At 39.3% G+C, this 25487-nt stretch overlaps 1 protein-coding gene across 1 annotated transcript in view; it reads left to right on the top strand.

Moving 5' to 3' along the window:
- The window catches only part of lrp1bb (low density lipoprotein receptor-related protein 1Bb), a 267014-nt gene that overhangs the window by 190016 nt on the left and 51511 nt on the right, over window positions 1-25487 (top strand). The window contains exons 36-55 of the mRNA XM_061053736.1: window positions 480-614; window positions 849-978; window positions 1304-1430; window positions 1585-1736; window positions 2293-2417; window positions 2606-2977; window positions 6003-6192; window positions 8899-9103; window positions 12009-12201; window positions 14643-14768; window positions 15582-15710; window positions 15878-15997; window positions 17769-17882; window positions 18027-18176; window positions 18394-18516; window positions 22014-22133; window positions 22917-23045; window positions 23405-23527; window positions 24391-24531; window positions 24769-24956. Of these exons, the coding sequence (XP_060909719.1) occupies window positions 480-614; window positions 849-978; window positions 1304-1430; window positions 1585-1736; window positions 2293-2417; window positions 2606-2977; window positions 6003-6192; window positions 8899-9103; window positions 12009-12201; window positions 14643-14768; window positions 15582-15710; window positions 15878-15997; window positions 17769-17882; window positions 18027-18176; window positions 18394-18516; window positions 22014-22133; window positions 22917-23045; window positions 23405-23527; window positions 24391-24531; window positions 24769-24956 (3092 nt within the window). The remainder of the gene's footprint in view (window positions 1-479; window positions 615-848; window positions 979-1303; window positions 1431-1584; window positions 1737-2292; window positions 2418-2605; window positions 2978-6002; window positions 6193-8898; window positions 9104-12008; window positions 12202-14642; window positions 14769-15581; window positions 15711-15877; window positions 15998-17768; window positions 17883-18026; window positions 18177-18393; window positions 18517-22013; window positions 22134-22916; window positions 23046-23404; window positions 23528-24390; window positions 24532-24768; window positions 24957-25487) is intronic.

The following is a 25487-nucleotide window of genomic DNA, read 5'->3' as shown; positions in this document are numbered from 1 at the left end:
GAAGGAAGCAGGAACAAGAAAGTGCAAATAAACATAACGCTACCTAACCTCCTAACAACCTGCACACAGCCAAGCTGACAGGCATGCACTGAGATGCACTTGAAGACTGCACCATAAATAAATGATGTACTATTTTATATACCTTTGTAATATGGCTATAAAATCAGAAAGGGTCCATAACAGTTTTACCCACACCATGTTTTGCATGAGGCAATATATTGCCCTGTAAAATTTGGCCGACAGTTGCCTTTCCTTTTCAGGCACTGAATGTCAACAAAGAGCTGTGGATGAACTGTGTGGGTATTTCCGCATCATACTTTATAGTCCCACACAACATTTGGTGAAATGGGCCGTAGTGCAGTAAAATGTGGTTTCATGAGCTGCTTTCTTTTTTTTTTGAGGGCGTAAATACTTTAACGGCAGCTGCATCCATCATCACTTTTCTTTTATCATTAACTATATTGCATGTTTTTTTTCAGGAAATGACACAGTGTACTGGACAGACATGGGCCTGAACAGAATATCCAGGGCCAAACGGGATCAGACCTGGAGGGAGGATATCATTACCACGGGCATTAGCCGGGTGGAAGGCATTGCTGTTGACTGGATTGCTGGTTGGTATTAAAAGTGGAGGGGTCTGATTTGAAATTCCAAAATAATAATAATATTAATGCCATCTGAAAATGTTCAGTAACCTCCTTGTAAAATCATCACATTTGTGTGCAAGATGAGTTGTAGTAGACGTGGGTTCTTGATGTAATCTCTTTTATGTGTCTTGTGCCTAGGAGGACAAATAAACCTCTGTTGGATTTACACACCTTGTTATTGCTTTTTTTTTTTCTTCACAGGAAACCTGTATTGGACAGACCATGGTTTCAATCTAATAGAAATCTCCCGTCTGAATGGTGAATACCGCTCAGTGGTCATATCTGATGGGCTTGATCAGCCTAGGGCCATCGCTGTACATCCACAGAAAGGGTAGACCATGTTTTTATTTGTGCTTTCATGTTTGTGTTTTCACAATTGTAGTGCACATGTGGACCAGTGGTTCTATTAAGCATTTATACAAGGCAGGGGACATGTTAACATTTACCTTTGACACACTAATGATTGGTAGCAAAAAAAAAACGCTCGCAAAAATCGTAAAACACTTAAAATGCACAAACTGATGCTACACAGGTCAAAGTCAAAGACACTGGAGTTGTCTTTCTTAGAGGAGAACTTGAAATATCTTCTATCAGCAGTGATTTTTTTTTTTTTCAATTGACGTAGTGTGTTTGCGTTTCACCTCTGTGTTGGCCAGATTTCTCTTTTGGACTGAATGGGGGCAGAACCCCTGTATTGGTCGATCCCGTCTGGATGGTTCGGACCAAGTTACCTTGGTCAACTCAGGCATCATGTGGCCCAATGGAATTTCTATAGACTATGAGGTACAGTTTGACACATAAGCACAAACGCCATCGCCGACCTCTCCTGCTCCCTTTCTATATACTGTACTTCCTATCTCATCTCTTTTGTGAAATATGAAAATGACTTTGCCCAAGAGGTTTCGTTAGTGATATGCATTTTCATATTACTTTGCAGGAAAATACATTATACTGGTGCGACTCCCGCACAGATAAGATCGAGAGGATCAACCTTGAGACAGGTGAGAGCCGGGAGATTGTACTGTCAGTGGCCAACGTAGACCTGTTCTCAGTGGCCGTGTTTGGGCCCTACATCTACTGGTCTGACAGGTAATTTATTATTTTCAAACACATGCACCGGCCTGCAAAGCCTGTAATCATAACCTCATAATAACCCTTGCCGTCAAAGGTCTCACAGGAAAACATTAAGAACAGCAGTTCCTCACAGTGAAGGTCATTGCCTATTTATTTTAAATTCCCAAGGTAGAATTTAGTGTCATAAGCAAGGGAAATCCTCCTTCACCATTCTGTGAAATCAGGCACAGTTAAATTTAATCAAACTTTATTTCTAACATGAAGCTGGTAGCCTCATGCCTTTTATACACCTTGTCTGTTTTTTATGCCTTAAAAAAGGTTGCATTACTTAAAGATCAATCAACGTATCCTCTCCCCTGTACAACATGGGGAAAAAAACAGTAAATCTATTTCAAACCTTTTTACATATTGGACTTTACATTTGGACTGGATGACTTCAGACTTGGGTTTTGATGTACGTCTGTCTATAAAAAAATATCTGTCCTATTATCTGTCTAACTTGCTCATTACCCTTTCTCACTGAAGATGCGGATGCTTTTTGTCCACTCACTCTCCCGCTGTACCTCTTCAGGGCTCACTCCAACGGTTCGATCCGACGTGGCTTTAAAACTGACACTAGTGATGCCGTGAACATGAGGAGTGGTCTGGGGGTCAATTTAAAGGATGTAACAGTCTTCAACAGAGGCAGAGAAAAAGGTTAATGTTTCAACCTTGCAGCTTTAATACACTATTGCTGTCTATTAAATACTTTTTTTTCATATACTGTATATGATGTGGTATTGCAATCACTCAAAAATGTTATTTTCATCTACAATTTACACCTGATTGTTTTGGGAAAATGTTTTGAGGCAAACCAGTTATTAAAAGTCTTTTGGCTTTTAAAGGCACGAACCCCTGCGCCAGGAGCAACGGAGGCTGCCAGCAGCTGTGCTTTCACCTGGGCAGTGGTCGTCGGACTTGCTCCTGCGCCCATGGACGCTTGGCAGAGGACGGCTTCGCCTGTAAGCGCTATGAAGGTTATCTACTCTACTCTGAGAGGACCATTCTTAAAAGCATCCACCTTTCAGACGAAAACGACCTCAACTCACCTGTCCAGCCTTTTGAAAATCCTGCTTTTTTTAAGAATATCATAGCCCTGGCCTTTGACTACAGCCAGACAGCAGCTGGGACAAACCGCATCTTTTTCAGTGACGTCCATTTTGGAAACATCCAGGTGATTAATGATGACTGGACAGGAAGATCTATTATTGCAGAAAGTAAGTATATATATCACAATCTTACCTTGTTTTTACATGTTCTGTATGTTATTATGCCTCTTAACGTCCCCACTACACATACTCTCATACACACTGTAAGGCCAATGACAAGAGCTTCATATTTCCCACAGTCATGGTGGCCAGGCTTGTTTGCACAGATATTGTTGTTGCAGTTGAGTAAGGGTTGCCTTACTGTTGTACCGGATGAGTTGGTATGTTTCTACCGCGGTTAAAGTCATCCATCTGTTGTGCTCTTCATGGAAAAGGAATGCATCGATTTTAATCAATACAGCTGTCTAAACAGCCCCATAACGGCTCATGCTTCACTTGTCCTTTACATGTGTAACTGCTAACCAAAGCATATTTGAAGCTCCAGAGTCTGTTTACTTTTCTCTCATGTGTGACCACATTGATGTGTATTGGGATGTGAGTGCTGCCAACATAGTTTTATGGTGCACCGTGGCACTATGGTTGAGCAGGTCCAGCTTGGACACTGACCAGTGAATGCAGCTTGTGCTTCTGTTTTGGCGTTCTTTTTCAGAAGATGAATGATTTACAGTTTTAATCATATGGGGCAACCTTGTTAAGAATAAAAAAATCAAAAAAAGCATTGTTTACATTACCTGGACATATCAAATTCCTCCTTCATTTCTCCTTTCTTCACTGCTGTTACTCCTCTGCAAAGACCACTTAATACTAAATCAGTGGGGTATGATTCCTATGTTTGAAACCCTGCTCTGCTCACTGACTTTCACACATTGAATTATGAAACCAATCCCTCTTTATTCCTTCGCTAAGTCTCAGTCAGTCCTGTCTCGATAAGCATGACTAGTGTCAGATGAACAGCAAAAGCCTCTGTTCTGCTCGGCTAGCATCCTCTGCCATTCTGTGAAGTTCCTTCTGGGAGTAGAGCTCAGCACCTTCTCGCCCCCTCCTCACACTAGCAGGAGACTAGCAGAGTGTTACTGATTCCCCCCCGCTATCCCTCTCTCACACCCCTGCTGTGGGAACTTTCTGCTTATTTATCGAGCTTCTCGAAATGAACAAGCGTTATTTGGAACCATCTGTCTGGATATGGAAGTGTCCTTCACACTTTGTCACTTGTGAAATGAAAAATCAAAGTGTTATGAATAATTAATGCAATTCAGATTTTCTGAATCCATAAAACGTGGTTATGTAGATTTTTGAGAAATCAGAAACAAATTGTTCATTTGTATGCAACATTGTATAAAAATGTTGAGCTGTCTTTGAGGCCCATTAGCTCTTTTCTTTGGTGTTGAGTAAAAGCACTTTGTCCATTTGGTTCACACGTCTTTTGTGAAAACACTACCTTCAGGCATCTTTTTAACCTGCACTGTACAAAAAAAGCAAGACTCTTCTATTTCCCTCTAAAGTTTCCTCCTGCATCCCGTCATTGAGGAAAGGTGAAGATGTTAATCATCCATTTTTCCCTAATTAAACTCCATGTCCCCCATTAATTACTCCCTCTCCCCGCCAAAAAAATTGTGAGGAACTCCAGGCTGCCAGACGGCTTTTATTGCAAACTATTAATTAGTGATCGGCTGACTCAGGTAGTGTGTAAAGTATTCTACTGCATGTTTATGGGGATTTTAGATGAGGGGATATAGCCACGCTCTCTATCATTGTCCACATGTTCCCCATTAAGACAAATTAGGGCCTGCAAAGACAGATAAAGGTGTCCGCAAGAACATACGAGTAACAAAAAGATGGAATTGGGCAAACAATCCCGTTGATACATGTTCTCTTTGTCACACAATAATCAAATGAAGCTGCACACAGAGGCGATACACATGGTGAAGCATGCAAGAGAAAACTTTTTCATCCAGGTATTCTTTCCAAATCCCTGTTAAACCCAGTTCCATATCTTGCAGTCAGATTGGGTTAGTTACAGCAAAGGGTTTCAGCGTCTATCAGGCAAAGCTTTCTTGAATTTTTTAATAAATTCAATAGAAAAAAATGATATATCTTCAGCGAGGTGTAGCCTTGTTTTCCTTTACAGCTTTATCAACGCTTCTTTAATCTGATTTTAGTACACATTTTAGAGGTCTTTATTTCCTAGATTGTGTTGGGAATGTGGAGTTTTTATTCTTTGTACTGGTTTGGCTTTTACTTCTTGCCTGTTGGTTTCACTTTTTTTCAACATATAGAGTATGTTTGTGTATTTTTCCTTCAATTTTCCACTGCCAGAAAACAATGGCAACAAACCCCCAGTCTACGGCTTCATTCATGAACATACACTGTACATATACTGCTCCCATTAGCCCAGTAGTCATATATATGTACATGGAGCTGTGTTACTTTGGTTATATTAACCATCGTCTTTTAGATTGATGGATGTGAATAGTAAAATAGGGGTGTTCTTATTTATAAGGTAATCTCAGATATGTTTGCCTTGAAAAAAACAATCTCAACTCTCATACTCCTTCTTTGGCATTATTTCTTCGTTGCATTGTTTTCAATGTTTTGTTTTGTTTTGTTTTGTTTTGGTTGTTATTCCTTGTTAAGCGTCTTTGAGTATTTATAAAAGTGCTATATAAGTCTAATTTATTATTATTATTATTATTATTATTATTATTATTATTATTATTAATAATAATAAAATTAAAGCATGACTATGACCAGCCTTTCCCTCTCTGTTAGTCACTCTCTAAACCAACCAGAGAGGCTGCTGGTCTTCCCATGTTTTGTGTTTAGGTAATTGGTTCCCAATGAAAACACATTCAATCCTTTACCACTCATCAACAAATATCTATTTGTCCTGTGTAGTGAGATTTGAAATTGTTTCTCTTGTCAAGAGGAAACATAACCCCAATTCTATAACAACCAGTAACAATAATTAATATTCATTTTAACTAATTTGACTACCAAGAGTTCACACAACATCATATTAATGTGTTCCCTGCGGTCTGAAGTTTTGTTTTCTTAAAAGATGTTTCTCTAGGATGTCTGAAAGAGGTTACTTATTTTGAACTTGAGCACTGATCTTATGACTCTGTTGTTTTAGATGTAGGCTCCGTAGAGGGCCTGGCCTACCACCGGGCCTGGGACACCTTATACTGGACCAGCTCCACTACCTCCACCATCACCAGACAAACCCTGGACCAGAAACGAGCTGGCGCCTTCAGCCGGCAGGCTGTGGTCACGCTCTCTGAGGAAGACCACCCACACGTCCTGGCCTTGGATGAGTGTCAGAAGTCAGTAGCTCTTCCTGGACACTCATCACTCTCTCCATTCTAACATTATCACATCAGGCAATTCATCCAAAAACATTTGACCCATGACACTGTCCTTCACAATAATTAATACAGTAAAAATCATAATTATATTGAGTAGAGGTGGGGAAAAAAACTATTTAACTATTATCTTCTGAAATTTTAAATAGATTCATAACTTCCAAAAATTGGTTTTCTTTTGGGCTAATCATTCACTCCCTGCTAAGTGCTAAGGTTAGCTTTTAACTCAGAAGAATACCAAAAAGAGCAGCAAGAAATTCAGCCAGTCTCATAGATTACTGGAGTAGATCCTGAAGTATGTACTTATTCAAACATAGACTTTGAATCATGAATCATGAATCATGAACCCAGAATCGTTTTGAATCAAAAATAGATTCTGAATCAACTACTGACCCCAAGAATCGAAATCAAATCGTGAGACCTCCAAATATTTCCAGCCCTAATACTGAAACATAAATTCAGATTGTCTGCTTTTCATTGGTATGCAGACAGCCCCATCATTTATATATGTTTCGATTTATGATTGTAAGCCTAAAGCTGAGATAAGTGGTCTTAAAGCATATAACAATATACAAAATATAACACTATTCAATCATCTAAAGAACATTAAATACTGACTGTTCCTGTTCTCTTCGATATAGAGAAGCTTTTGCTTGATGCATTTCACAACAATTCTTCAATTAAAGTCTGTTAATTAATTTAGATACAAACACCTTTAATCTATAATATCTGTTTGAAGTTAAATGTAAACAATGAAATACCCCTTGTTGCTTTTCAGAATCCCATTGACCCCTTTTAGTTTTTTGATTTAAAGATATTTTTGTTTACCTATCTATAAATATAGTCACGGAATGTATTGTTGTTGTGCTGCCCCGGGTACAGAGAGCTCTGACTTTCAGAGAGAGTCTACTGCTCACTGCTACAGAAATGTAGAATAATGGAATTGTCTCCTTCAGGGCCTGAGAACAGCAACATCAATTCAGGCTTTTAAGTTTGTGCTGTGCTTGCTTTTAAGCCTTCCTTTTTTTGCCTTGAGTATAACACTGCCATTTTCATATTGAGTCATTTTCACTTTTTAAACGGGTTATTTAATTTTTTTTTTTAAAAGGTGGCACTTTTCAATGACCTTATTAGATGTATCCCCCCTATGTGTTCTTCCTGTGACGGTTTCACAGCTTCGTTACACCCACATGTTTAGTAATTACTAAACATTACAATGTCGGGATGTGTTGAAAAATAAGAAGATTCATGGATGGAAGGTTGTATTTTTTTCATTTAGTTTATTTTTGTCACCATTAGACACAGTTGCTGCTTTTGGACTGTCGTGATGGTGGCTTTTAAACAAGCATCCATTCAGCGCCAAGGCTTTGTGGCACTGTGCTGCCCAGAGCTATAATTTCAGATACCCTGAGCTAGATCTCGTTCTGGTGATCATTTTAACACTTCAGGTGTAAGTGTTATGATCTGCTTTTAGCTGCATACATAGATTTTTGAATATGTAATGTACCAGTGTTCTCAGCTTTATTCAGAAGGAGGTCGGGGTTAAGGTGTTTTACTGTGGTTAAAAAAAATAGCACTTCAGTATTCCTGTCACATCCAGTTCAGATTTCACGTAGGTCTACATATTCATGAAAAGAAAAGTGTTACTGTGAGCAGTCTGAAAAGAGTGAGTATCTTGAACTTCCTTTTATACTTACTAAATTAATTTCTTGACCTCAGACTACATCCTTGGATCCTTGGTTGGCAATTTGGCACTGTATCCATCCCACGCCAGAAACCCTGATAATTAGAATTCATACTCGAGTGATTCATTTGCAGTCCCTGGTTGTGACTTCTGACTAGAAACCTTTTTATCGCACTAAAGTCGACTTCCACAACTTCTTCTTTGTAGTATCAAGTTAAAGGCCAGGAGCAGCATACGTTTTTCAAAATATATTAAGCGTTTTCAACTCTTAAATCACTTGGTTTGCATGCATGTTTCAAACCTATATATACATCGATATAAACTATTCATCTACAGTGTGTGGTAGTTTGTTAATATCTAGTTTTTTTTCCACATTTAAGAAGTCCTTTCAGTGTGGAGTGTGGATACATCTTACAACCTATGGTGTTCATTTGTTTAATCAATTTAAAACTGAACTATCTTGGGGCGCTGGATTATCAAGTTGTTATGACACGTGCCCCATGTACAGAGGCTGTAGTCCTTGTTGCTGTGGCTGTTGGTCCAAATCTGACCTCGGCGCCCTTTGCTGCATGTCTTCCCACACTATCTCCTCCCAACATTTTCTGTCTCTCTTAAGCTGGTCTAATAAAGGCACCAATAAAGGCAAGCACGGCACACAATTCAGAAAAAATTAATAAAACTGAACAAAAAGCTATGAGCACCATCAGGGTCATAGGAGGAGCTAACAACAGACTATAGAGGTCTTGTCCTCTTTGGAATTATATTGTTAACAGAGAACATTGTTGATGGAGTATCTGTAATTAAAATAAATCATTCCTGCTTCCTAATTTATTAATGACTGCACACATCTGAATGGTAGTTGTTGCTGCCGTGTTTGTGTAGAGTTTAGGTAAAGTAGCCATGGTTTTAACAAGCCACTTACAATTTCCATATTATTGAGGACAAGATTGGTCTGAACTCTATTGTTTCCGTTTCCATTTCAGCCTCATGTTTTGGACAAACTGGAATGAGCAGAGGCCTAGCATCATGAGATCCACCTTAGCAGGCAAGAACATGAGGATTATCATCAGTTCTGATATCCTGACGCCCAATGGACTGACCATTGACCACAAGGCAGAGAAGCTCTTCTTTTCAGATGGAACCCTTGGCAAAATTGAGAGATGTGACTATGATGGTTCCAGCAGACATGTGAGTATGATAACCCCCTCCCCCCCCCCCCGTGTTGATTTTCACATTTTGTTTTTCTTTTGAAATCCCTGTCAAAGAATGTTTCTGAAGAACACCCATATGTAGTCTCACACTTAAATGATGTTATAAATATCTTAGAAACAAGCAACATATTCAGGGACAGACTGTGAGATTAATCTACCCTTTGAAAAGAAATGGAACCTTTTTTTTTTTTTTATCTTCCACTGAATCTTCCACACTTGCCGTATTGAGCTCCTGAACACAATCCTCAACGCAGCAAATTGGATCTGAAAAATACCCCTTAATGTGCTTTCTGATTCTTTTATCTCTTATAGTACAGATGGTTCCTTAGTAACAGAAGTAACTCTCAAACAATGAAGCTCAGTGAGGGCTGTTCTTATTTTGTCCATGAAAAGTTTGATTTATAATGAATTACATCCCAACTTGATATCCTCCCAACATCTTTACATGAACTGTGAAAAGATTACTGTAAAAGATGGTCTTTCATGCTATGGATATTGTGACCGCTGCGGCTCAGCACCTTGACCCTTCTCAATTAGTTACCCATATGTTTGCCGAGCCGGGTTCACAAGGTTTAGTAAGCCTTCACCTTTGGGTCGCTACCTGCCCCTGCTGCACTCTAGTCCTGCTAATGAAGGCGTTGCAATGAGACTGCTCTGGGTGCAGATTCTCCAATCCAATTAAAATGTGTAAATTAAATACAGCTAGCTGGTTGTCATGTTCAGCATCTAACTAAGCTGTGGTTGTGAAAAATCATTAAACAAGCAATCGAAAAAATACAAGACACTTTGAGACTCTTTCACAGTTAAGTTTTTTTTTTTTCTCGATTTTGATTTCTTCTGAAAGTGATCTGATGGGCTTCATGCAGCAAAACATTTTTCAGCTACATTCCTATAATGGCATAACTGGATAAAGGAAACCCAAATGGTTTTATATGGCAGATTGTGAAAACACATTCAAGGCTTTTTATGTGTACAGCAAAAGACGCAAGAATGAAGGCAATCGTGGAAAATAGCATACATGTTTAACTCTCGACAGCAACAGTCAATAATGCTCATTTGTTATGAAGCCACTTTTTGTTTTTTTAGACAAAGGGAATCCCTCACCTGGAAGAGCATGCACCTACTGTATATACCATCTATGCATGCACCCCATTTACATTTGGCTCCCCTTTGTATTGTTTCACTGAGACAAATAATAAAGTGTATATTTTAAATCCAGTTAAAAAAAAAAAGGTGAATCTTGAACTTCTGTTATATTGGATTGTTTTGTCCATACATGAGTCCCGAAAAATTAACAAACAAAAAAAACAATTTACAGTTGATGAACCATCAATTTAAAAAAAAGTCACATGATCTGCTTGAAATGTGATTGTATTTAAACTTAAATTAAAAGTAATTAAAAGACACGCACATCCCTGAGTGGTTGCTGGATCCAAAATCACAAAGAGATTAAGCGAAAAGCAAACAAGAGCCGCACTTCAAGAAGCTCCTGTTCAACAAGTCTTTCAAACGGGAGCTTCTGGGTGTGCGGATCTTGTTTCCTTTTCTTTATTTAAACTTCATTTACCAATACATTGGATTTTTAATATTACATTTTGAATTGAGAATTAATAAAGTGGCAGACCTTTTTTTTTGTTGCAGAAAATAAAACGAGATATCCACTGCGTTATAACACAAGCCTTCTGTGCTAACTGTTCTCCATCAGTAGCTCACATAAATAAATGGGCAATAACAGTCTTGTAAACCTACTGGTAGGATGAGTATTTTTCTGCTAGGCATATGACGAGGCAGGAGGTTTATAATCATGCCTATTCACCAGGCTTCTAACAGTCAAATTACATGTGAATCCTGGAGCTATGCCTCTTCGCTGCTGCAGTGTCATTACATGCTGACAGTGTGGTTGGTGACAGAGGAACAAGAGCTGTGGCACAGCTCACTCCCCTGTGCCATTTTGAGAGTGGAGACCTATGTTGTTAATGAAGGCAGAGCTTCACAAAGGGCAGCGAGAGAGTGCATTATAAGGGAAGATGTCAGCATGCTCAGTGGGGAAAGATGCCCTTTTAACCATAAAGAGAGGGAATATAAAGTGAGAGCTGTCTGGGAATGGTTAGTGTCTTCTGAGTTCAATGTCTGAAGGGCGTCCTCAAGACATTTTATGTTTGCCATGCAAAACAGACGCTCATTGATGCAAACAGTGTACTGATTACTGACATGGCAGTTTAAGTGCTTAATTTAAACCTTGTTGAATAGTGAGACACTGATAAGAATGGATGGAATATATTCTCATTTATCCCAAACACAAGTTCAGCACAAAGTAATGTGTTGCTGGCTGTACACTTAATGTCTCCCAAATCTCATTTCCTATCAATATGTTCCATTCCCATCTGGCGGTCTATCTTTTCCCCTCTGTGTCTTTGTCATTGTCTCTCACTCGCCTGTCGGCCAGTTGTTGCTTCCACACACGTTGGGCTCCTTTAATCAACACCTGTCCTATTAATCCCAGTATGGCACAGGGCTAATGTGATGCTGCTTACAAGCCTGTCCCACTTAATTGCCGAGAGTACAGAGCTGCTGTGCCCCCCCCCCCCCCCCCACCCCACCCCCCCCACCCCTCAAAAACACACACACATCGGCTCACAAGCCTGGAGAATTCCACAAGGAGACATCTGATGGATTCCTGCCACCCGGCCAATGACACTGTCATTTACTACCCCAACATCTGGGTTAAGCAGTCATGTGGGTGCGGTAGGGGGGATGACGTGTCGATTAATGAGTCAAAATATTGTTGTCCACATTATTTTCAAGGGTTCAGGATTTTGTTAATTCAAAAGCCTTAAACTGAAAAAATCCCTTGATTGAGTGGTTTGTTCTGCAATGTTTAGGTCATAGTGAAATCAGGACCTGGGAACTTCTTTGGGCTGGCCATCTATGCAGATTACATCTACTGGTCAGACTGGGCCCGCAGGTCTGTGCTACGATCCAACAAGTACACCGGCGGTGACACCAAGGTACTGCGAGCAGATATACCTCATCAGCCAATGGGGATTATCGCTGTTGCAAGGGATACAAACAACTGTGAGTATTTGAACACCTAGAATATAAGCTTAGTTTTACTGTATTGTCTCTGCAAGTATTTTTGTAATGATGTGATTGCAATTTGTTGGGTTCTCATTGGCAGTGGCTAAAAAAGAATACGTTACTGTTTGTTCTTTTAACTAAATCAAAGAGAGGATGTTACAGGATACTATGCTATCTGCTCCAGTCTTTGTATGCGTCATGTGTTGTTTGTGTTTGGTGCATGCCTTCGGGATTACCCCTCCGGTATTACATTTTCCCATTGATATATCTTAAAAAGCCTGGCCATTTTTTAATACATTTTCTTAAGTATTTCAAAGTGTAATTTTTTGAGTCACCACAACGTCCTCTTTCAATTTGTCTACCACCAAAGGTCGGTGGCCCTGATACATTACATCTACTATGGAAATTAGCTTTAAACTGATCTGCTGCTATAAATGTATTACTCTGTATTCCTGTGACATCAAAAGAACAAATAGACAAAATGGAGATTAAAAAAAGCAATAATATACAAGCATATGACCTAAACATATTTTTTGGCAAGGATTGACTATGGATTTGTTCTCTGATATAATAGGACAGGAGCATGTTTTAAAGCAGATATTTACATGGTCTAATTGAGTTTAGCAAAAAGCTTATTTTGCTGATGACTCATGCTGCAAGATTAAAAAAAAAAAAAAAACAGTTCAAGGTCAAGTAGTACGTTGCACTGAATGTTTACTTGAAGTGATCCTACTCAGTAGTTATGAAGTAAAAACAATTCATATAAAGAAAACATAGCTTATTATGCAATAGCTAAAGGGTTCTGGGTTTGAGTTTTGGTCAATTCATTCTGTCTTCATATGACCAAAACCGCTTCAGTGTGATTGATCAGTAGAAACAGGGTCTTTGGATGAAAACAAGAGTTATTTCTTTCCCTTATACACTGAATCCCCCTAAAGCTTCTGGGTTTCATTTAAGTTATTTATTTATAGATTTATTATATTATACAGTCTGTACTTATAAAGACTGAGATATTTTAGAGCGACCTCTCATCTTAATGTACAAAAACAGGGCAAATGATAAATACATGTGGTCTTATTTACAGTGTCTAGAAGCTTAAGTTCCAGAGGTAATAAATAAAAGTGGCCTATGTCGTTAAGGGAGTCTCTAAAGTCTGGTAAGAAGTTTAATATACAAGTAGGACAAAGGCAAGTGGGCTTAAGCGTGTCCCAATGGTTGGACTAGAATGCTGATTGTCCTTCTGTTCCTGTCTATGTCATCAAGAAAAAATAACCACCTCCTACGACCTGCATGGCCACAGCTGTGGTTCTACAGCATAATGTGCAGAAACCAGCCATGATGGCTCTGATAAGCAGTTTATCCTTTTGGTATTAACCTCTTATTACCATTTCTTTGTCATGAATATCCTGAGTATTAATATTAATTCAAGCGGTTAACCTGAGCCACAAAACAGAGAAACGTTGTTTTTTCCTCCCATGAATAAAATACTATAGCTGGAGGGCAAGAAGTAACAAAAGGTCTCCAGTGGACACGCCTGTCTCTTAACACTTGAACTTGATGCTGCATCTTTTTGCTTATTTTCTTTCTATATTTGCAGGACTATCCAAGCGATTCATTTTGTTTTAAGGGTTATGTCTGCTGTAATTGAGGGAAATACACAATTTCCACAGAGCTACCACACCTTTTTTTTTTTTTACACTGCACCACTTCCACAAAAGACAAAATATGTAGCATTCTAATGAATTTGCTACTTGTCAGGGAAATAATAGTTAGAATAAGCAAAGGCCATTAAAACACGTTATTAATTAAAATATGTCGAGATTAGAAGTTTTTCATTTAGTAAAACGTTTTCAGCCTCTATTTGTGTATATTTATGTTATTTCCTGTGGGTTTAAAAATCATAAATTAAAGCTATATGTTTGGGGCCTTTTTGCCTTTAGTGGATAGGACAGCTGAAGAGAGAGAAATGTTGTGAGAATTGAGTAGGGGATGACATGCAGCAAAGTGCCGTAGTCGGATATGAACCCAGGGCGCCTGCGACGAGGACTACAGCCTCTGTACATGAGGCGCACAACACAACCGCTAGGCTATCAGCACTCAATTTCCTGTTGGTTTTAAGTCGACCAACAATGTCGTGCCCATTTGGAGATTTAAAAGTCAACTGCAGAGGATTTATTTTATCTGAGTAAAGATGTCTCATTACATGTTATTAAAGATCAGGCATGGTGACAGAGCAAAAGAGCAAACGCAACATTCAACAACCATTTAGGTAGGGAAAAAAAACGTTTATATGGAATGTAGATTCGCCTTGATGTAATGCACACTCACAAGTATGCGACCATCTCAGACGTCCACATGTAAAAGAGAAGTGTCAATCAAGATTTTTTACTTTGACTGTTTCTGACCGCCTAATCAGTTTTGTGTGATTGTTGTTGAAGGTGAGCTGTCCCCATGCCGACACTTGAATGGAGGCTGCGGTGACCTCTGTCTCCTGACCCCCGACGGAAGGGTCAATTGCACTTGCCGCGGAGAGCGCGTGCTGTTAGACGACAACAGATGCGTGTGTAAGTCATGAGGTGCTTTCAATTGAATTATACCAGGTCCACAAATGCTAACCCTTGAACATTTTCAGAAGCAGCTATTGATTGTAATAGCACTCCTTATGGATTAGTTATTGTAAATAGTTCATGGTCTGCATTTAAATCCATCGGGTAACCTTGCTTCTGTCAACACAACCCAGTTTGTGCTGTTAAATGAACCTTGGATATCTCTGTATTGATTTCTTTGAATGTTATGACACAAACAGGACATCATAAACAGCTGCTTTCCCTTCACATTTGCAAGGCAATACATTGGTAAAGATTCCAGAAGTCAGAGTTGATGCAGCTCAGAGAAAAAAAAAACACCCAATATATTTTTGGTTCTACTGAAGTTTGAGCAGACAACTGAAAGTCGAAACCATAGGGAATCACAGTTTCCTCTCCGGGCAGAAGCATTCTGACGATGCCTTGCCTCCAATAATGAGTAAAGTTCTTCCGCAAGTTACTCAGAAGCACTGCATTAAAGCCTGGGTGTTGTGATAGAGGAAAACAGGCAGTACTGGTTTGACTTATATTTTAACATCAGTGTAATTGATCATATGAGAATGAGTTACCAATTGTATATCTCAATATGGTTGCATATGCACAGTCCCATTATGTTTAAGTATAAGTTTTAGTGTAAATGGGTAATGGCAGATTTACAAATGTTGACCCAAACACTACAGTGTGAATTGAAATGTTGCCTCTTTGCCTGAATGAATGAAGTCAATTCAGTTAACACTGAATAGCTATACTGTAACATTCTGAATTGTTATCATCCCTGTTTTTTCTCTGCAGCAGAAAATTCCTCCTGCAACATCCACACTGAATTTGAGTGTGGAAATGGTGAGTGCATTAACTACCAGCTGACATGTGACGGAATCGCCAACTGCAAAGATAAATCAGATGAGAAGATGCAATACTGTGGTAAGAAGCCCTTCCCGACTGCTTTCTCAGGCATATGAAGATGATGTACAGTAGATTATGAAAAAAATATGAGTTTTTTTTTATATAGAACAGCTCCTTCCATAAGTCACTTTTGATTGCAAGTACTTCACCGTTTCTATCAAATTTATGAATGTAACTGTGTTCAGTCAACAGGAGCTGTCGAAAGGGCTTCAGGCCCTGCTACAACCAGCGTTGTGTGGCCATCAGTCGTTTCTGTGACGGCATCGACGACTGTGGGGATAACTCGGATGAAGCTTTCTGCAGCAGTGAGTCGCAGCCGTTTGATCTTCTGTTCAATCCAAGGGCAGGATCCAGTCACACTCACGCCTTTATTAATACGGCACACTGGGCCACATGCTGTGCTAAGCCTTTACTGTCTAATGAGCCCCAAGATCACAGCGAGTGCACAGAGTCAAAGACAGGCCCAGCAGTCACCTGTAAAAGCAGCTTGAGAGAGCACAGAAAGTACTTAGTGTCCCTTAGATAAGGCTTGACTAATTCTGTTTTGACCCTTCAGGGTTATGTAAATGAAACACTAAATAAATACAAACAAAGAAACAAAGCATACAATAAAATAAAAAAGTATTAATAATAAAAATGAACAATTATAATAAACAATACAAGCAGTTAGATAAACCTGAACTCCCTAAGAATGTACTTTTAAAACTCTGAATACAACTGACTGTAATATGAAAAGCTGAATTATTGCAATAACACTTTACAGTATGTTACGCCCCATCAAGGATGTCAACTTTGCAAAAGGAGAAAAATTGTCATTTTCTGTTTGTAGTTATTTACAGTAACATGTTCTTTTATCTCATATAAGCTTTGACAATGTTGAACACTTAACATACACACTCCGTTCATTTAGTTGATGTGTGAGTGTCTCTGCACTGGTCACGGCTGCATCGCATGCTGTGTGAGTCAGGCGAACCACCAAAGGGGGCGCTTCTGTTCAGGGGCTATATCTTCCGTTTTTTGGAGCGAACATAGCACTCTGTGATGGAGTTTGTTTGTCTAAAGTTTGCAGCCGCAGACTACAGCAAGCTGTTACAGTACTGACGTGAATCTCTGATCTGATTTTTGTCAGCCATAACCACCAGCCGATACCTGCATGATAAACACAAACACGGTGAGATGAAACAGAGAAAACTCAAATCTGAAACAAAGTATCCATGCACAATGAACTATTAACAATTTACAAAGAAAAGCAGTAACAATTAGCATGAAAAATACATTTTAAAAGACTAAATTGACTTCATATTTGTACAGAAAATGTGTCCCGAAATCGCACATAGAGACGCAGGAGTATTTAAATCTATTTGGGATTATTATTCTACATCTGTAGTTAAGGGGGAGAGGACATGTTAAGGTGGCCTCCTTCACTATATAGGGCTGTGGGAAACACTGACCTTGATGGTGAAATAATCTCTTCAAAGTCCATTTGTGTTAATGTCACTTCTGTTATTGGTAAAAGATGGAGGATATTGTGGCCTGTTTACTCTTGATCATGAACCCAAATGAAAACCCTCTAGGAGACACTGGTGTTCTCATAACTATTGTTGACCTTTCAACTCAGCAGTTAAGGATTTAAAGACAAAGTTTATTTTCATATAAATGTGTCATCTCCTGCCACATGCTTTCTCTTTTAATGAGGCATAATCAGCATATCTCCATTTCCATTCAATTGAATCCTCTTTTTATTTAAGCTATATAATGATAATATATTGTGGAGATATAAATGACCGGAGCCATTCTGAAGTGTCTAATAAACTAACAACAGGAAACCTTACACCTGTCTTGATCACTAAGCGGGACTTAGTGATCACTAAGCACTAAGAGGGTTGTGACATTCTGGCAATGTTTATCGTGTAAGGCAGTTCAACCAAATCTTTTTCTGTCTGGCAGTTTGCAACCTAGAGCTAATTTTAACCAGCCCCGGAAAGAGGCGCTTATTGTTGTGAGCTATACCTGTATGAGTCTTTGAGTGCCGTTTCTGTTCTGTTATCTTTTTGAAATGCTAATTCTCTCCCCCAGATGTCACGTGTGGCTCGTCAGAATCCTCCTGCAAGGATGGGAGCTGCGTACCCAGCTCAGCCTGGTGTAACCAGGTCATTGACTGTGCAGATGCCTCAGATGAGAAGAGCTGCAGTAAGTCCTTTAGCCTTCGATCCAGTGCCTCCAATGTGTACTCTTCACTCAGATCAGATTGATTCCTGCCCCTGTCGCCCCTTACCGCCGCCATTCCTTCCATTGTAATAAGACAGCCATTGTGTTGCTGTGCTTTGTATTCAGACCACACAGACTGCTCTCACTTCTACAAGCTGGGGGTGAAAGAAAAAGATTTCATCAGCTGCAACTCCACCTCACTGTGCATCCACCCTTCATGGATCTGCGATGGTGCAAATGACTGCGGCGACTATGCTGATGAGACCAACTGTCAGGGTGAGCCCCTAACATGAAATCACACCTTTTTTTTTTATGCATGTACAAAAGCAGATTAAGATGTTCAACCTCAATTAGAAACGACTTATGTGAGATCTCACTTTCAGCGATGATTATGACAGAGGAATGAGAGGTTCAGGGTGAGCTCAGGAAAAGATAATGCCCTTAATCATTTGTAATGCTCAGAGGAATGACTTCGTTTTGTTGTTCATCTCAGTTTCTCATGGGCAGAAGTGCGAAGAAGGCCATTTTGCCTGTCCAAGTGGGAACTGCATCTCCAGCGTGTGGCTCTGTGACGGCCAAAAAGACTGTGAAGACGGCGCCGATGAGTTCCAGTGTGGTAAACCTAAACATTTTTACCTCCCATAGAGACATTTCTTGATATTGAACTGAAATGATGTTTTGTTTTCTAACTGGGAGAAATAGATGAGGCATTCGGTTGCTGTGCACAACTCTGCTGGCGGTTGTAAGGATATTTATATTCCATTAACAAGAAGCTATTTGTTGTAATGTTTTTTGTTATTTAAATAGATCCAGGCCCCGCAACAAATAATACATACAGTATATAAAGAGGAGACTGAGAGACAAGAGATGATTGTTTATCATGCCACAAGGCAATTTCCCTTCACTTTGTTTCATTCCCCCCTTATTGTGTGTTCGAGATTTCTCAAGTGGGGGTTGCTGCTTGTTTGAAAGTCTAATTCTGACCCTGAAATTCTAAGTGAGGCTGTTGAACATGCAAGTTTTCTCCCCACTCTATTTGACTTATAATACACAGCACATTCACTGCAGATATTAATTAATGAACCATCAGTCACGGAGAAGGTCAAACTGAATATGGAGATGTGGATTCAGTGTAAAGCAGTGATATGTAAAAGAGTTACACACACTTCTCACCAGATGCACTAAGAGCATTCCTACTTATATTTGGTTCCATATAAATGAATGCGGAATTTACCATGACCATTACCATTCAAAAGTAGAGATATTTTCAATTAAACAGGAGGATCATATTTAAGTCACCGTACGGACTGAAATAGTTTCCCCTCAGAACCAACAGCTTGCCCACATAGCCAGCAGCATGTCATTTCTCTTGGCATCAAAGCAAAATCGACCTGGTGCTTTAATGTAGGTGGTTAAAGAGGCTGTTCAGCTTCATCTAGGTCACACACTTGCACATGGTAATTAGATCTGATGGAGTAGTCCACACACACACTCATACAAACAGTGTCAACTTGCTCACCGTCTTGCTTTGAGTCATCAGCCTTTTGTATTGTCCCGTGGTAAGAGTGTATGGTGTGTGTTATTAAAGTCTAAGAAGTCATGAAGTAGTCAGTGGTTAGAGGTGTCTGTGAAGTGAGTGAGGTAACATTGTTGTTTGGGATTATCAACTCCAAAGACATGCTTTTTCCCACTAACAGACAAACACAAACGGGGGCATCTCACTCAAAGACAATGGGGAATTTAATTGCATTCCTGCAACTTGGCTTGCGTGTGAACTCGTGCCGTTAAGCCATACGCACTTCTTGCTAGTCGACCCCGGCCAGATGCCAAAGTTACATAGTGCAGTAAACGGGCAACCAGGGCGAGAAGCGATTCTCCCTGTAGAAAGTTATTGTCTATCAGATGGACCTTTGAAACTACTATTGTTAGGTGGAAAAGTTACATGTCGTTGCTTTAAGTAAACTATTGGATGGATTGCTAAAAAAAAATGTTTACACATTCCCTTCCTTCCAAGATAATGAATTCTTTGTCGTTAGGTGTTTTCATTTCAGAAAATAGAAGGTGAACATTTTCACTTATTGAAGTGGTTTTTTCTCATGTTTCTCAAATTTATACACGCGTTCAGATCCCCAGACAATGTATTCTCCGACCTTGTCTTAACTTGTGTGGTTTTTTTTAGCCTGTGATGTAACATGCTATTTATCTTTGTGGTGTTGGCTGAAATCAATCAACAACTTTTGATTGGATTTCAGTGAATTTAATAGTCACGTTCCTCTTACTTAACATATATAACTTTTGATTATTACTTAACTTGGTATCAAGCATTAGGTCAGGTCTTATTTCTTCAAGTACTTTGGTTTAGAACCAAGACACTAATAATAGATAGCATGTTACCACACTAAGCTGAAAGACTGCTAGACAAAGGTCTGTTATAATTTTCATGAAGAGTAAATTACCATGCTGACATCTTAAGTACAGCCTCAAGCAGACGTTTTTCTTGTGTATGTAGAAGAAGATGCATGTTTAGAGCATAATTAGAAAAGAAACACATCATGATAAATAAAACATGAACATAGGAATGACATGTCTTTCCTTTTTCGGGTAAACGACGAGGATGTTGCAGATCGTAGTTGTCTGGTTTTCTCCCCCTGTATAATTAACCAGCACCTTTGCTCACATTTCAGTAACAGACAGAAGAAGGCAGTTCAGCAGCATATTCAGTTTTCCACATTAATGCTATTCGAGTTATCTGATACATTTTCTAAATGGGCCATGAATGTTGTTGGAGAGATTCATAACACATGAACACTATTTCTAGTCCTTTATCGAGAAGAAAAACGTAATTTGTGCCTCTGTGAAACGATAACATCCCATGCTTCAAATGTGCCTATATCAGAACTGATATGAATTATGCCACACTGCTGGAGAAAATCTGAATAGCTTTTTCAGGACAAATAGACAATATTCCCATTCCACTGAGTTAATTATCATATAAAAAGCTCCAGCCACAGATAATCTCGCTGCAAAGGCATTGTGGTTTGAGGAAAATGTCATTACATTTCAGACATTTCAAATTCCACATCTGATTAGAGGAAATAGTCATTTGTCACTTCACTGTGCATAATACACTTTTCTTCTGTTTGGAAATCTATTGAAAATGAGACATGAAAGCCTTTCTTTGATACATTTAATGGGCTGTAGACCTGCTTTTTTTGTTTTACACTTGAAGCAGCTGTTCACATTTGAAGTGCAAATTTAGAATCACGTACCAACTGTAGATAATCACGGTTTCCAGATTTAGCCATTTAATGTTTATCTTCTCCTTATCCTACATCATCGTATCAGTGCACGTAAAGCGGTTGTGATGTACAAAGTCTGACAGGAAGGAAAGCGACACACGCTGTGTGAGACCCCCCCCCCCCCCTCCCCCATCTCTACCCTCACCCCTTGGTAGGATCCATAATTCCTTGTATTGCAGTGTGACCTAGAGCACACATCCCCCCTTCCTTCTCTCAACATCTCATCAAAGCTCTGGCAAACTTTGCCAGTCCTGACATCTGAGAAAAAGAGACCACAGAACTACTCCCTAGGGAGAGTGGGTGGCTCAGAGACACAAACTCGGTGCGGATTACGAATATATCCACATTTTACACAATGGCTTTTTCACAGTCATAAGCACATTGCACCCCTAGTTGACATCCCATGTTTTTCTTGTCACCACTATCAGCCTAGTTTATTTAATGTTAAACGAGATAAATCCAAATAATTGCTAGTTAAGAGCGTTGTTAAAAGAGAAGACATTTTTTTGGATGAATTGGGTTTTTATTTACCTACACAGAAACTCATTAAGATAACTCTTGAGAGAGCAATGAAAAGAAAAACATATATTTACAGTTTTGTTGTGTGGCAGCAACACTAATGCATGCTTCTAAGCAGAGAACTACAGAGAAACAAGCAAGCCAAGGGGCAAATAGAAGGCAGCTCACTAGTTAGGTTTTGATTAAAAATACTTTTCCCCTTCTATAGGGTATCTTGCTGTTGTTGTTGTTGATGTTTCCTCCTCACTTTGTTTGATTTATAGCATCGGAATTTCTTTCCATATGCCCTCTGCAGACTCCTCATGCTTATGGAACCAGTTTGCCTGCTCCAAGAACAAGTGCATTGCCAAACAATGGCTGTGTGACGGGGAGAACGACTGCGAGGACGGCCTTGACGAGAGCGTGCAGATCTGCGGTTAGTGTCCTTTCAGATGTCATGAGGAATCTGCTGTAGGTGTTACAGGTCAAATCTGCTATATTACATATGGCAGCATTACGTGTTATCCTTGGAAGAGCTGGAAATGAATGGACAGAAATGAAACAGGCTTACAGTAATGAGACAACAGAGGAAACTGCAGTCATTTCTAAAGATGCGAGCAGGCACAGAGACAAACATATTTCTTATCACTGAGGCCCTCGAGGCACAGATAATCAATGGGTAAAAAATGTGAAATTAAATTTACAATAAACTAAAAGGATCAAATCACATAAAAGAGAAAGAAAAAATGTGCATGAAGCCTTTAAGATTGGATTGTAATAACTGTCGGAAATGTAAAATGGCTCAAAGGGAAAAGGATTGTCAAAGGCTAGATTTAGGTTTCAGGAATGCATGCCAAATTGACCTACTGTATTTACCTGTTCTTTTTAGTGCTTCCATTTTCCTACTATTCTGTTTTGCCTTAAAATGATTAAAAGGATAGAATTACTAACTCACTGAATTCAAGGAAATGATTGCTACTCACATTGGCCCAGTCATTATTTGTTCTGGACTGCTACAGCATGATTTGTTTATCAGTTTAAATAACCAAGAGTTTAACAAAGTATGTGATGATAGAAATGTCTGTTAAATATTCAGTGATAAAAGATGAAAACCAAAACATTAGTTTCAGTTCTGTGTCCTCTAAACGCATTCTTCTCTATGAATTTGACCCACTGTTTACTTTCAGAAGTAGAGCATATGCTCCTGTTTCCCTCTCAGGCTTAGTGACATGTGCTCCAGGACTGTTCAGCTGCCCTGGATCATATGCCTGTGTTCCGAAACGCTGGCTCTGTGATGGGGAAAGGGACTGCCCTGATGGGAGTGATGAACTTGCTGCAGCTGGCTGTGGTAAGTTCCAGTCAAACGCATTGAAAGTCTCATGGAGTTGTCTAAGTGTAATAGTAAAATTTAAATCAAGTAATCCTTGCTTGTCCTTTTATCATTTTGGACTACATTGTGTAAAACAATAGCTCACTGAATAATGAAAACCACCAAACACCTACTGCAAATCCCCATGAAGAATGTAGTCCAAGCAAGAAAAAAAAGGATGTACCATTCATACTACCAGCGTGTAATCTTCATTGTCTTTACTTTTTTATTCAAGCCTGCTCCTCCAGTGGAGAAGCCTATATGACGTCTGTTTTACACATATTTAACACCATGTTTCCAATGATTTGCCTTTAAACACACCTCTTGTCATGCATTAGCACCCAACAACACATGTGATGACAGCTCGTTCCGCTGCCGCAACAATGCATGCATCCCCCAACGGTTCGTCTGCGACCATGACAACGACTGTGGAGATGGCTCTGATGAGTCAGTGGAATGTGGTAAATATATTCATTGTTTTCTCTTTTTTTTGATGTTCCTGAATGGTCCCTCGATGAAGGGTAAATCTAAGTTGTGTTTGGCAAGTTGAAAAATTATGATGATTTATGTTATTTTGTTAACTTTTCCCTTTTTGTATCTTGAGCATCATTCTTGAGAAAGGGTGTTTTTTATGGTCTCTGACAAAAATGAAAATTTTGAAGCGCACTAAATAGAAAATCTATAACGAAAGGTGAGCAATGGAAAAAGCCCAATTCAAAAATGATTTCAATGTTTTGCTCAGTCATTGCATACCCTGGACTTAGATTATCCTGCAAAACTCCGCAAACGCATGTTATAGGACTATTTATTTACTTAATAACAATTATTGTTGACTCAGCTAATGTTCCTTGTAGAAAATATATTATTTTTCCAAGCTTCAAAAATATAAATACTTCAAGTTAAGGTCGCCAGCCTGGTATATTGTAGATCATGCCGTGTTTTTCTGAACTCACTAATGTTGTTTTGGGTTTTTGTCAATTTAAGTTGATGTCATTGTTCTTGTCTGACTTTGGCATAGTAACTTGTTTTGGTGACTAGAGTGTTTTCATCTGACTCTGCCCTGATATATGATTACTTTGGTTCATGGAATGTTTATTTATACTTGTAGTATTAGAAAATGTTGTCGATAGTACTTCGAAATAGCTTAATGTATATTCTGAATTCATTCTATACCATTTAATTTTGCTACATTTAAAACATCAGGCCTACCATTTTTCATTGTAGTTTCCTTTAATTCTAGTAAAGGTTCACCATGAACTGGAGATGTATCACTGTCAAGCCCAAGTAAAACTTGATGAAAAATTCTCTCTCTCTCTCTCTTCAGTCTATCGCTCCTGTGGATCAGAGGAATTTCGCTGCGGGGATGGCCGTTGTCTTCTCAGCTCTCAGTGGGAGTGTGATGGCTATGCAGACTGCCCTGACCATTCTGACGAACTGCCGCTGAACCTCAAATGTCTGGCTGCAGGTAAGACTGCTGTTTGGCTCTCAGCTGGAATCTCTTCATCAAAGTCACCAGCAGCAGCACTCGCCCAAGAAACTGGGGACGCATGTTGAATACAAAAGATGCCACAACCAGAAGAAGTTTCTTGAAAGGAATTAATCTGTCTGTATTCTTTGGCAGGCCAAAAAAAAAAATCCCTTCGTTTATAGAGAAAATACAGAAGGATGTGTGCAAGTGAAAGTCATATCTTTCTCTTCTCAGGAAGCTTGTGCAACGGCTCCTTCTTCATGTGCTCTAATGGGCGCTGCATGACCGAGAGGAATCTCTGTGATGGGAGAGATGATTGTGGCGATCACTCAGATGAGAGGAACTGTAATGTGAACGAGTGCTTGAACCGCCGTGTCAGTGGGTGCTCACAGGATTGCCAAGATCTTCCTGTGGGATTCAAGGTAAGAGATCAGTGGACTAGTCATGGTTCAGTAGTTTGGAATGCATCCCTTCATAAAATCCCCTTCAAGCCACATACGATTGTTGGTCTATAAAGTCTAATTGTGATTGTTATATTCCAGCATGGTTAAAGCAAGGATTAAAATGTGTAAAACACCTTCCTGTGATTTGATGCTAATGCAATTATTTCTGCTTCAGATATTTCGGCTTGCATCTTTATATTCAGGTTTGAAGGATGTTCCTGCTGTCAGACATTAACTTGTGTAGACTGTACTCAACTACAGCTCTAAGCACTCATTTGATTAGTTGCAGTTACATAGTGGCGCTTATATTGGTGATGGTGTGAACATGAATGATTAATGACCAACAATATATCAAGTCTAAACACAGCATATCGTTAAACAGATTAAGACGGCTGTGAGAATACATACATTTAGTGTCTCGCTTTTTAAATAACCTTGACAGCTGTAAGGAGAGTTCAACAACATGCCAACCACTGTCTGTGCTCTCCAACCGTGCCAGGTGATTATGCT

The sequence above is a fragment of the Labrus mixtus genome, chromosome 13 (genome assembly GCF_963584025.1).
Source record: "Labrus mixtus chromosome 13, fLabMix1.1, whole genome shotgun sequence".
In the NCBI taxonomy this organism is placed as follows: Eukaryota; Metazoa; Chordata; class Actinopteri; order Labriformes; family Labridae; genus Labrus; species Labrus mixtus.
The sequence above is the reverse complement of the archived record's forward strand: the minus strand, read 5'-3'. Positions and strand labels throughout refer to the sequence as shown.